Source organism: Tribolium madens, unplaced genomic scaffold (genome assembly GCF_015345945.1).
Source record: "Tribolium madens isolate multiple individuals breed KSU strain unplaced genomic scaffold, Tmad_KSU_1.1 Scaffold_71;HRSCAF=194;Tcas5.2_LG6, whole genome shotgun sequence".
Lineage (NCBI taxonomy): Eukaryota > Metazoa > Arthropoda > Insecta > Coleoptera > Tenebrionidae > Tribolium > Tribolium madens.
In genome coordinates, this window is record NW_025401041.1 from 6,345,115 (window position 1) to 6,359,026 (window position 13,912).

At 34.5% G+C, this 13,912-nt stretch overlaps 2 protein-coding genes across 6 annotated transcripts; one reads left to right on the forward strand and one right to left on the reverse strand.

Annotated features, from left to right (window-relative positions):
* Positions 1-888: 888 nt before the first annotated feature.
* On the forward strand, positions 889-1,959 carry LOC123008671 (Golgi SNAP receptor complex member 1). Its single transcript, XM_044404615.1, has 4 exons — positions 889-957; positions 1,106-1,287; positions 1,332-1,573; positions 1,619-1,959. The coding sequence occupies exons 1-4, from the start codon at positions 933-935 to the stop codon at positions 1,854-1,856; spliced, it is 687 nt and encodes a 228-aa protein (XP_044260550.1). The 5' UTR covers positions 889-932; the 3' UTR covers positions 1,857-1,959.
* Positions 1,960-2,002: 43 nt separating this feature from the next.
* LOC123008670 (myotubularin-related protein 3) lies at positions 2,003-13,866 on the reverse strand. 5 transcript variants are annotated; one of them, XM_044404611.1, is made up of 11 exons: positions 13,695-13,866; positions 11,650-11,939; positions 8,378-8,576; positions 7,743-8,329; positions 7,496-7,691; positions 5,139-5,321; positions 4,284-5,086; positions 3,621-3,984; positions 3,497-3,565; positions 3,164-3,372; positions 2,003-3,109 (listed from the first exon to the last, which is right to left on the reverse strand). In XM_044404611.1, exons 2-11 carry the CDS (start codon positions 11,934-11,936, stop codon positions 2,908-2,910), a joined length of 3,099 nt encoding a protein of 1,032 aa, XP_044260546.1. In that variant the 5' UTR covers positions 11,937-11,939; positions 13,695-13,866; the 3' UTR covers positions 2,003-2,907. The 5 variants fall into 5 exon arrangements, with proteins under 5 accessions (XP_044260546.1, XP_044260545.1, XP_044260547.1 ...); XM_044404610.1 differs by having other exon boundaries at positions 13,551-13,866; XM_044404612.1 differs by lacking the exon at positions 13,695-13,866 and adding an exon at positions 13,478-13,493.
* Positions 13,867-13,912: the final 46 nt, after the last annotated feature.

The window sequence follows — 13,912 nt, forward strand, 5'->3', positions numbered from 1 at the left end:
ACAATTTTCTTTAATTTTTCCAAAATATCTCGATTTTGAAAACTTTGTTTTTTTCACCCTGTTCCTAAACAGCACTTTTGATCATTTTTGCAGGAGATAAAGCCCTTCAATAAAGCCTTCGACTGTGAAAAAATAAAATGGAAACAAACACCCCTTGGTGTTTTGGTAATTATTATTAATTATTATTTATTAATATAAAATATATAAAGATTCTTAGAATATTTTCTCAACTAACTGAAATGAAAATACATACACCTAGTAAACAAAAAAAAAAGAACAAATATAAAAAAAGACTTAATTATAAGCGCAGCTTTTTGCTTCAGATGGCCTTGCTCAAATTGTTATTAGAATAAGAAAAAATAAATTGTCTTTACAGAATGGCTACTTTTATTAATAGTATATTATTGAGCTGTTTATTTAAACAATTCCTAGTGTATTTTTTTAATTGTGTTTATTGTCAGCCATGTCGGTAACGCAGGCATCTGATGAGTTTTTGAATTTGACATTTTCAATTTGATTTTCGAAAATTCAAGTTATAATTGATGTTTGACTGCTTTCGCGCGTTTGTTTAGTAGATCCGTTTGTGTTATTTTTATTAATTAAAAAGAAACTAACTTTTTGCGTTAGTGCCACGCGAAATAAATCATAGTTATATCACAGATTAACCGTTTACCAGATCTGTGGTTATATCACAATCACCATGACGTTAGCAGTGCGAGTTGAAAAATTTCATTCAACATGACCCTGTCTTGGATTTTAGATATATATATATATATATATATCTGAATAAGATAAAAAAAATAAAATATTAGTAAATATACATTATATTTAAACAATCTTACAGAAACCTTTAGCTAACTTCAGCCCGTAACGTCTAATCTGTGACCGTGTTTCTGTTTGCGCAAGCGCAATAGACCCGAATTGTCGACAACATGGCAGCGGCGCTTTCATACGAAGGTAAATAAACAATTAATTTTACCTTAAAATCAACAATTAATTGCACGGTAACACTCTTTGTAACAATAATTAACCACAGTCACTGTTACATTGTTGATTTAGGTTGAGTTATGATAATTTGAGGTTAAGCCCCCTTGTTTTGTTCCAGATTTGCGCAAACATGCGCGCTATTTGGAGAACGAAATAGATTTGAAACTTGTCGCTTTCAGTAAACTGGGGGCTGGTATAAAGTCGCCCCCTGCCCACTCAAGCTCCGACGCTGTGCCCCTCTTATCCGGCGAGGATACATTCGAGGCTATGGCCCTAGAAATCGAGGAATTGCTAAACAAAGTAAGCCCCAAGATCCCCAAAACGCAATTACAGCTATTCCGTAGTTGACACAAGTGAATGAGAGAATGGCCGAACAACCTGTCTCGGGGGCTGCCATGCTTCACACCCTCCAACGCCACCGCGATATTTTAGCCGACTTATCACGCGATTTCCGAAAGACAACCTCGCAGCATGAGATAAGGCGAGAAAGGGAGGATTTGTTACGGGGGTCAAATGACACGTTTAGGGGTGATGGTGTTAATAATAGGCGCGATATTTATTTGAAGGAAAATCAACATTTGCACAGGTGAGTGGGGGAAAGTGAGTCGACTTGATTTTGGTTTGGTTGTAGTTCAGACAGGTTGGTTAATGAGCAAATTTCCATTGCCATGGAAACAAGGGATCATTTGACCAATCAGAGACAGACTTTTAAAAGATTGCAGACGAGGTTTAATGATTTGTCAAATAGATACCCGGTTATCAATAGTCTGATTCAAAGGATTAATATTAAAAAGAGGAGGGATTCCATTATTTTAGGGTTGGTCGTTTCAGGGTGCACCGTTTTGATGCTACTCTACGTTTTTCATTGATATATTGTGATATATTTATTATTGTTTAACCAAAAATTCTAGGGAAATGTTAGCTTGACGGTATTTATATTTGTTATTGAATAAAATAATTTTTGTACTCAAATACCCGACTATCCGAAAAATCCTACCTGCAATAAGTAAAGAGCGTAATTAAATATTTTATTGGCAACTAATTTTAAAAGTTACATTGCTATGATAGTTGCTAAAATTAAATGCAATTATCTATGTTTACTTTTACAAATATACCAAGAACTAATGAGTTTACAATTTAGAGATGAAACCTAAACAAAAACGAAATATTTTAAGAAGCTGTCCCACTGCATATAATGCCCTGGCTTAGAAAATATCGTAAAGGAACTGTTATATTTTTTACAATTAAATACTTGATCTTATATACATTATAACATCAAAAAGTGTAAAGAAATACATAATAGTGAAAAAAATTATGTACAATTTCCGCAATGTTTTTATTGACCTTGAGTCGGTAAAACAGTTTAAAAAAATATTGCGAAAACCAACAATATTCTACAGAGTCTATACATTAATGGTATATAAAATAAAATAGTCATTTTTTTATGTACTCGAGTACCTCCCTAACAATTATTGTACAAGGATCTGATCTGGAAACATAGATAACATGGTTATATTGTTAATTTAATTTAATCCCAAATCCGCGAAATCGTGACAATTCATTCAACTAGTGCAAAATTTTACAAACTTTTATACCTTTTAATGTCATCACAGTGTTCTCAATAAAACGAATGCAACATAGCAACAATCCTTGTGATTAGTGTCGTAAATTTGGTTAATTAAAGAAAAGTCAAGTGCACTATGTGTTTTTTTTTATTACCATCAGTGTTAAAACCAAACAAAAATTTATTACATTTTCCAAAACTTGTTTAATGTCAACAAGACAAACACTAATAAAATCTCTTTAAAAAGCCACGATAAAAACAAAAAATAAACGAATTCGTCTAATCACAGTACGTTCAGCCTTTATTTTCCTTGATTTAATCATCGCCAACCGAACTTTGGAAAATGCAATGCAGTATTAATTACTCGACGCTGTTATCTGAGGGTTACTATTCGTCGGCTGGCCGTTACTGTGCTTGCACTGGTCGGGTACTTCCCCGCAGTCTCTTCGCAACTTTGAGAAGCAACCGGTGCACACCCTCACCGGATTGTACAGCTGTTCGGAGGGCAAAGGGGTGCTATTTTCCGAACAACTCGCACAGAAAATCCTCCCACATTTCCTGGAAAAACTAGGCTCAGCCGAGTCGCAAACCATTTCTACCACAAATCCCTACCTGCAATGGTGTTTCCGTTTCCCGACCCAGAACTCCGTCTGACACCCCGTACACCGACTGACCGCATGGTCTGGCACCCACAGCGTCGTCGTACACTCAGTCAAAATCGAATTTTCCTCCAAAGCCTCCCACGACATGTCCGATCGGAGAGACTCAACAGCGGAGGCTTGCCCCTCCCCGGCGCTGCAAACCGACTCGACAACCGAACTCTGCAAACAAACCGAATCGGTTAAAACCGGCACACTCCCTAATGCAATCACACACACAACACGCATGCTGGGTTTAAGAGAAAATCAAACTCGACATTAGTGTGTTAATTAACACTTGACTGACCGCTTTATTGGAAACGGGGCTCGAAATTCTGTGGGGGCTGCGATTAGACGCTTCCGATTCGCTATCAGACTAGGAAATAAATGCGACGCGTTTGAATCAAGAGTTTATCTCGTTGAATACTTACAGCGTCGTCGAGTTTTTCATCGTTGTTGTTACACCTGTGACACGATTGTCTCAGTAACGCCTGTCTGTAAGTGTGTAACTCCTTCTCGAGTTGCTCCTCTTTGCGTTTGTGCTCTTGGATGATCTGCCACAGTCTTTCTTGGGCCGCTGATGTGACTGGGACCAAGCCATCGTCGCCGAGACTGTATGGGGGCTGATGCCACGGCTTGTGGGGCGTGTCCCAGCCGCTGCTACTCGACGTTCGCGAGTACATCGGCGAAATGCAGTTGACTAAACTCAATTGAGCATTCAGTTTGGGGGGGTACCCGTCGGGCAAGTCGGGGCTTTGGAGCTTCTCAAAACCGTTCACTTCCAAAGGGGACGAACTGAAAAAGCACGCAATTAATCAGCCAATCAGCGCACCGGCTTCTTCCAGAGTGACTCAAAGCGGTTACCTCGGATTTAACAAACAAAAAACGCGGTTACTTCAGTGGCAACTTCGATTTCTTCAATTTCCAACCAACCAAATCCTAAACAAAATTTCACAATTTAGAATTTGCAATCGCAAGACACAAACCGGTTCAGAAATCTAAATCAGTCGGGCATTGAAAGGGCATAAAAAATAGTGTATATTTATTGAGACAGATTTAACACAATTTATCACAATTATAAAATAAAATCTCACCTAATATTGTGATTATCTGAAACTAATGTATCGGTACTCGTTTCTAACTTCTCGCATAGTGTATTTTCGCTCTTCTCGGTCAACTCATTATCAGAATCGACTTCGTTATTGTGGTTATGGGACGGCGTCAGAAACTCATGTAGACACACACCGCGTACATCATCCTCACAGTCATCAACAATATTATCAGTCTTATCACCGTTTATCACATGGTCTGTTAAAAAATCACCGTCCCTCACTCCCGCACTGCCGTTCAGTATTTTAAACGTCGGTTTATCGTCTTTGTAAATACAGTCCTTGTTGCACTCCACTTCGTCCGTATCGTTGCATAAAAAATCGCCTTGTTTGACTATGTCCTGAGTTGGGGCGTTTTCCTGAGACATCACTGATAGTTTCTTATCGATATTAATACTAGGGTCGCTGCTACGTCTGAACTGATTGGGACAGACGTCGGCGGCGTTTATCAAATCTCCGTATGACCGAGTTTTGGTCATGTGGGACGGGGAAGTCTCAGGAGGGCCTGGACACGACCCGGAGCCCCCATCTGTGCTGAAATTAGACTCCCAGGAACCCAAATACACCTCACGCCACAATTGTAGATCGCGAACGTTGCACTGCGGCCACAAAACCTTGTTTCCACAACTATTGCCTGGTGATGCATACAGATGATTTTTGAATCGAGGCGAATTTAAAAATTCCCAAACCGAAAACGTTTTACCATTGACTACTTTCATTCTTTCTTGAAATGTGTTGCATAGGAAAGTTCCGTAGATATTTGAATAGACATGTTGAGCTAATTTGACCTTTGAAAAATCAATAATTAGGATTTTTTTTAATGTTGATTGATTAACTTACGAGATAACTTTGACTGAATTCAAAAGCACAAGAGAACTGTTGTAAAAGTTGATGAACACAATCCAACCACTGTAGAAACACAGGACATCGTTCATTCGGGTCGTCGTTACTTGAATGACCACACCTATCGGCGAATTTGTGTCCGAAGGCGAGCCATTCGCGTTCGATTAAAATACGAAAACCCTGGAAAAAAATCATTAACTCAAAATTGTGGAAAGAAAATTGATTAATATATATTTCTACGTCTATAGATTGTTATTTTTGAAAACGAACGAAATTAATTAAACGCCACCAAATGCGGACCGCAGACTAAACAAAAATGTCGTAAGTAATTAAATTATACAAAAAGTGAAAAATAAAACGCATAAATTGTTGTAATTTTATGTTGTATGCAGTAATATCTAAACGATTTTACAATTATTTATCTGAATTAATTTTTTTAACAGCAATTTTAGTGACGGGCTTAGATTCATAGTTTTTGCAAAATATTTTAAGCTTATTATTTTGTAGTAATTATAATTTTTTAAATTTGTGCAATATTTTGCCGTTAAAAGTGCAATTTTTGACAAAACTTGGACCGAAAACTAAACTTTCAAATCATCGTATTTTTATTTTACTTTGTTTTTTTTTATTAAAACCATTAAGTAACCTTCTAAAAAACATGTTTTAATGTAAATTTTGTCAAATTGCCAAGTTTTTCATGTCGGGAACTGCATATTACTGTTTTTATATTTTTGTATTGTTTTTTTTAATATTAAAAGTTACTTTTTTTAAATATTATTACGAGATTTATTGTATACTTTTCAGATTAAGTAATCTTTACAATGTATTCAATTGAATTTTCCATTTACCTAAAATCAATTAAACTGCGAAAATGCGGACCGCAGACTAAACAAAAAAATCTTTTAATTACATATTTTTGTGTAATTACAAGTATTCGATGACGTAATAAATGTAAAATGAAACACACAGATCGTTGAAAGTTATTCGTATGGACTAGTTAGGTCAAAATTGCAATTTTCGATTAAATGCGGACCGCAGACTAAACAAATGTTACTTCCTATTTTTTTTTGAAACAGTGGATCTTTAAACTTTTAAACGGCTTTACAATTATTTATCTAAATTAATTTTTTTAACAGCAATTTTAGTAACGCAGACCACAAGCAAAGGCTTACTGCTGATTCATAGTTTTTGCAAAATATTTTAAGCTTATTATTTCGTAGTAATTACGATTTTTTAAATTTTTGCAATATTTCCCCGAAATAATTGTGTGAAAAGTGCAATTTTTGAAAAAATTCGGAGCGGAAACAACTTTCAAATCATCGTATTTTTATTTGACTTTGTTTTTTATTAAAACCATTAAGTAACCTTCTAAAAAACATGTTTTCCCAAGCGTTTTAATCTAAATTTTGTCATATTTTTACAATATTTTTGTGAGATATATTGTAATCTTTACAATGTATTAAATTGTTCATTTTCCATTTACCTAAAATCAATTAAACTGCGAAAACGCGGACCGCAGACTAAACAAAAAAATCCTTTAATAACATATTTTTGTGTAATTACAAGTATTCGATAATGTAATAAATAAATGTAAAATGAAACACACAGATCGTTGAAAATTATTCGTATGGACTAGTTCGGTCAAAATTGCAATTTTCGATTAAATGCGGACCGCAGACTAAACAAAAAAGTCAAATTACACACTTTCGTCTAAGTAAAAATTAAATTATGCAAAAAGTGAAAAATAAAACGAATAAATTGTTGTAATTTTATGTTTTATACAGTAATATCTAAAGACAATATGAAATAATTCATTCTGTTAAAATTAATTTTGTGTTAACGCGAACCGCAGACTAAACAAATGTTACTCTTCTAACTTCCTACTTTTTTTTGAAACTGTGAACACATCTTTAAACTTTTAAACGGCTTTACAATTATTTATCTGAATTAATTTTTTAACAGCAATTTTAGTGAAGCAGTCCACAGGCAAACTCTTACTGGCAGATTCATAGTTTTTGCAAAATATTTTAAGCTTAATATTTTGTAGTAATTACGATTTTTTAAATTTGACTTTGTTTTTTATTAAAACCATTAAGTAACCATGTTTTCCTAAGTGTTTTAATCTAAATTTTGTCATATTTTTGTGAGATTTATTGTATACTTTTCAGATTAAGTAATCTTTACAATGTATTAAACTGTTCAAAGAATTTTCCATTTACCTAAAATCAATTAAACTGCGAAAACGCGGACCGTCGACTAAACAAACGTTCATATTTCTTCCACAAAGTGGGGCTTTATAAAAAAATGTCGATTTCTAGTGCTACCAACCATTGCAAAAAAACCCTACGACTTACATCCATAGTCCTATAATGCGGGTCAAGTAAAAGTTCCGCCAAAGCCACAATTTGTGGCGTCCTATCCCAACCATCGGAACAGTGGACTAAAACAGGCCTTGCTTCCCTCTCCACAGCATTAACCAAAGTCACTGCAGCTTTCATTAACCCTGACATATGCTGCAACCAGCGGGTACCCTCGAGTTGACTAAACCAACTAAAAAATACAAAATTTGCAAAATTCTTAAACACCCCCACAAAAACTCACTTCGGTTGATCCGCCGACGACGTACACAACAATCTAAGTGCATTGAAACTCTTCCGGATGGAATGTATATTTGCCAAATTCATAAATTGTATCTCACAATTGGGGTAGTATTCTGGACACTCACACCCTCCACCTCTCGCTCGATTCGCTACAGCCGTCGTGTATGACCTCGCGTCCATAATTAGAACTTTTTTCTCTTTGGTACTAAGGTCCGTTGTGATTTGAAGGGAATCCTCCGAGTGTAAAGATCCCGGTGAATGACTCAAAATCGACTCTTTGTCGTTTCTCTGATCAAAATTACATGCTTGCGAGATGGCTTTTATCAAATCCTCGTCTTCGCTCGACCGCCAACCCAACCAACCGACTTCCGGTTGGCTACAACGCGCGATTACAGCGCCGTTTTTCGTGTGGCGCCACACAACCGCCGGAATTCGACGCGAACTACGAAACTTTGCAACGCATTCCAATGTTTCGTCGTTGATGCAAGACGGCACGATTAGATAAGGTGGATAAGTGGGACACAGTTTATAGTTTTTGTTGGCGTCACTGATCCTCCAAGAATCACCCTCGAACTGCAACCGTTCCATCTAAAAATACAAATAAGAAAAACAATAAAAAAAAAAGATACGACAAACCTCCTCTTTGAATAATTTGTAATCAAATGTGTAACGTTTCAAGTTTCTGATTTTATCGTCGATTTCTTCACCGCCTTTATCTTTCGCCCAGATGAAATGGTAGAAAGCAAAAATCTGCTCCAGCTGGCGGGGGGGTTCCCCCGCCTTCGAAATGCGCTCAAACCACTCCATGCAGCTCTCGTTGTTGCCGAAAATACACCTACACAAAAAATTATAATTAAAACAAGTTATACAGGGCGCTCAAAAATGGTAACAATGATTATTTCCTAGGTTACTGAGGTTTCAAGAATAATTAATTTGTGCTGTTGTCATATCCAATTTTTTTGAATATATTTTTTACCAATAACTTTAATGGATATACAGGGTCACTAAAAAATATGGATACAGCTAAATATTTTTAGAACGGTTTAGCAGAACACGTTGAAATTTGGGAAACAGTTAGAAGTATTTAAACCATATCAGAGATCTTTTATCAATTTTCTACCATCATTTGTTTTGAAAATATAAGGTTAACTTGATTTTTTTAAATGGCACGAAGAGTCAAATTTAGTAATTTTAAAGAGAGCATTTTTTTCTGAATTCAGTGATGTAACATATGCCCACCTTTATTTTTATTAAAAGATAAAAAAAAATTCAAAAATGTAATTCTGGAAAAATAAAACTAAGGTAGTTTTGAATAGCGATGAGTTATTTGCATATTAGCCAAAAATAGTTTAACAATGGTACATTTAAGTGAAACTAAGCTTATAGAAATTTTCAAGTTAATGGCAATCATTTTGAACATCTTTTGTAGCATAAAAATTATGTATTTTGTGTTTAAGCTTTTTTAAATTAAAAAAATTAACAATTATTATTAATTTTCACTTATTTTTTTGGTCAAAGTTCAGGCGGCAAAGAGGTAACGATAGATAAAGACAATTTCCAAGGCTAACAAAATTTTACATTTTTCAAAATTTTATTAGTTTTTTTTTTTTTAAGTTTTGATTAAACATGTATTGCATCACAAAATTCAGAAAAAAATGCTCTTCTTAAAAATATTAAATTTCACCCTTCTTGCTATTAAAAAAAATCAAGTTAGCCTTGTGTCCTCATAGCAAATAGAAATAAAAATTTTATAAACAATTGACACGACGGAATTTAAATATTTTTAAGCATAAACCAAATTTCAATAAGTTTTGATGAAAAGTTTTTATAATATTTAACAGTATCCATACTTTTTAGCGACCCTGTGTTTTATTATAATAGTAATTATTTTTCTCTTTATATGAAAGCATATCGGGGTGCGTCGCTTTTTGACCGGCCTGTATAGTAAAAGTGAAACTAGTTGATCAGACAATCAATTGCATGAAACAGAAAATAAGGTGCAGCGACCTGTTATTATTAATTTAGCAAATTATGCAGTCAGGAATTTAGATAAAGATTACTTAGAAAAGTTGAATAGATACGCATTAATTGACTGGTAATTAATGTTTACAGGAAATAGCGTTGTTCTAAAAATAGTACAGATAAAAATAAGAAATAACCACCGTAAAAATGACAAGTTTTTTTGACTCATTTTTATGTTTATTAACAAAACTCAATTGCAGGAAATTTTTTCTATTAATACCTCTAGTACTATTAAAACGATAAAAATAGCAACTAATACTTTAAAAATGTACACAAAATTTTATACGTAAAAAACAACAACAAAGTGAGTCGGAATGCGAAAATAAAATCAAAGCAACTAAATAAGTTTTATTTTTAAAAACAAAATTTCTTAATGAAGTCACAATATAGTGGGCCTGATTTGAATTCTAGTATTTTTTCTCTTGATTTTAATTAAAAACTTACGGTCACGGCAAAAAACACAAATATTTTTACTGGAATACGTTTTGTTGGTTAGAAAATTAAACCAAAACAAATAAAAAATAACTGATTCAAAGTTTTGTTCATAACAATATTTTTTTCTTATTTCAGTGAAGGGGGTGACCATAATATATCAAAAAAAAAAAACTCCTTACTCTACACTAAGTGACCACATGGCGGACCTGAATTGAGTCCTAGTGATTTCTCTTTAAAATCGCATTTTCCTAAAGATTCTTTGGAATTGCTTAATAAATAAATCAGACAATTTAGTTGTTTAATAAAGCTCCAATTTTTTAGTTTTTAGACCATTAACTTGTTTCGGTTTTGATCAGTTGCTTAATTCTGTTATATTACTTTGTTTTAATTTTCTATTTATTTTATATGTTTTCTAGTGTTGTATTTTATGAGAATCTATTTATTTATCTCACTATAAGAGAATATTATTCTTTTATTAAAAACGGCATAAAGAAGGCAAATTACAAAAAAATGTATTAAAAAACATGTTTCATAAGCCCAGTCTTGAAGCACGAATTCAAGTTTAAAAAACGAGTGGCGTAGCCACAAGTTATTTTAAAAATGGGTGCTTCAAGGTCTTACGAAACGAGTTTTTTTTTTATACAATTTTTTGTAATTTGCCTTCTTTACGCCGTTTTTAATAAAAAAAATTAACTTTAATCGGTTTAGGGATTCTTGTGACGTTTGGTAATGTCTTAATTTGAAAAATCAAAATTTGATCTAGTTGCCTATGACGACGTCATGTTCTTTAATATACAGGGTGTGTCAGAACTCGCGCTCCAGAGAAAAATTTCAAGTAAAATAATACCAGGGACATGGAAAAAAATTTGTCAAAAAATTTTGACATTTGACATTTTTTATATCTATTTAATGATACTGATGATCTTGTATATGTTTTTTTTTTATAATTATTTAGTAAAGGTACAAAAATTTTGCCAATAAAAGCCACAAATAACATTAGAGTTACAATTTAGGATAGAGCTTCCTTGTTTCCTCTTCTAATAGCCTGTAACAAAAAAACTTGGAAAATTATTTTTCCATTGAGTCAAAGTGCAAAATTTAAACTCTCATAACTTCGAAATTTTTATAGTTAGAATTTATTTAACGTTTTTTTTTCATGGTTTTCTCTGGGGCGCAAGTTCTGGCGCACCCTGTATAAGCTATACAATTAGGAATTCGGTGTATGTGGTACAAAAAACATTTGTCTCTTAATTAAAAATTTACTTAATTGATTTAAATTTAAATAATTTATTATAATTAAATTAACACAACTCCAGAGAGTTCAATTAACTAGCGAATTGAATAAGCAATTTTTCGGCAAGACTGCATCCACTTCCTGCCTTGAATTCAAGAACTGTCACAAAACCTGACCTAGATCGGAGTGAATGTCCCCAAAATAGACTCATTATTACCTATATGTCCTGGCATCCTTGCACCCGATATGTAGATAAAACAGTTCTCTGTGTTCCACACTCTCAATCAAACCCAGCGGCAAATGATGATGACTGTCACCCAATTGGAGATACAATCGATAATTCGTGAGAACAATCAATCCATCGACTGTTTTCCCATGATGAAAAATCGCCTCGCCTGCCAACAACTTGAACGGTAAAGACACCGAAGGCTCCAAAGGGGGCAAAGGGTACATCTGAATCGGTTGGACGTGACATATTGAATTCGGTTGGTCGGTTGTATCCATCACCTGGAAAAAAAAACTGATTTTGCGACCTTCAAATGACGGTTTTGGAGCATGCAAACAACGAGATTTATTAGGGGGCGAGGATGTTGTTACTCAACATTTTTTTGTTTTCTGTAAGGTACAGAAATTTTTAACAAGTGACACTTGTCACGTGATAAAGTTACCATGACTCGAGACATTCTTTATTGATCACACACTAGACGTGATTAAAAATGTGTGCTAACAAACACATTTCACACACATTTTTAGTGAAAGTTGGAAAAAGCTGCATTTTTTTAAGTGGGCCACTCTAAATCTGAATGAAAATCTAATGAACCGGCGACCGAGTCTTAAAGAATTTACTTTCTTCGTTGTCTGGTTAAGTAGGTCGCCGGTGTTTCCTTTAAAAAATCCAATTCACTCTACCGGTTGTTCGGTTAAAATACAAATCAACAATAAAATTACGTAAAACATCCGCCTACACATTTCGGGCAAAATAAATAAAAAAAATTACAGGTTGAGATATTTTTAACGCGAAATTTTCCTTTATTTACACGCAAAAAATGTGTCAGCTTAAGAAAAGATTAGTGGCCTGTGACTTTGAAAGGTTGGCAACATTACCGCCACAAAAATCTATTGGTGGCACTGGATTATTGGCAAAATTGGGCGAACGCTATACTCTTTTTCATACTAATGTGCATCAAGTAGGTTGTAGAAGTCTAAATGCATCTTTAATTTAAAGGCTGATTTACACAAAAAGTGTCATTAATGTAATTCTGAACAAATTTAATCACATCAAATAATGACAAAAATTGTTATGTTTGCTACCCTATGTTAATTTTAATTATTTTTTGCTACTTGGGGTTCACATTTATTTAAAAAAATAATTTTTAGGGAAGATTGAAGTTAGGATTGTTTGAATGTTTGCATGGGTGCCACCTTAAAATGTCAGTGACTACTTTGATGCACATTAATTTGAAAACTGTCAGTCAACCTAAAATTTTTCCTCTTTCAATCATGCAATATAATAATTCAAAAGTAACTAATTTTAAGGTTAGCCAACAAATTTAGTGCGTTGTGTTACCAACTTAATTTTCAAATCACAGGCCACTCTGATCGGGTATTACTTATTAAAATAGCATCTCATTAGGGAAAAATGTGAATAATTCATAACATTCCACTACATTCTCTCCACTAATCAGGTTATTTATCGCAATGCGGCACAATTTTGCGACAGTTTTGATTTTCCGTCGAATTGATTTGGCCTAAATTAGCGCATTTGTGTGAAAAAGATGGCAAAAACAAGCATGTTTCTTGGCACACTTCCAGAGAATAAAGAAATTGTCTTATCATTGTTGAGCCCACATTGGAAAAGTGGAACCTTGACTTTTCTGGTGCCTGGGGACACTTTCATATCGTTATCAGCGTTCGAGTGATAACGGTCGGCATTGATTGTTGTTATTTCAATTGCAATGAGAAAGTTTGACAGGAAAGCTTCGGCTTTCATCGAGATTGTTTATTTTTATGTCGATTATCAGGCGCCACCAAAACCATCTAAACACCTCGACAAGGGCAAACCCATAACACAATTCACGTTGTGGACATTTGGTATCAAATTGTAGGAAAATCACTCACTCGGGACTCGTCTCCCGTCATTCTCCGCACCACTGTTACGCAACGAGGGGGCCCCGAGACCGATTTAGCGAAAAACTAGCGAAAATCCCGACATGGTGAAATGTCAAATGCTGGTGAAATGCTGCCAATGGAATCGGTACTCACTACTTCGGGTCCGGTGCTTTCGCAACCTCACACTCTACACGACATTGCACTGATTTACTGATAACAAAGATAAGCCAATTTTGTAAATAAATGCCACCCTTTCGGTTTCGTAAAAGATAACACTGGACAACGTCCTTGTGACAGGCAAAATGGCGCCGGTGACGTAAAAATCGGGTCACGTGGGCCGGCAACGCCATCTAGACTACAGACACAACATC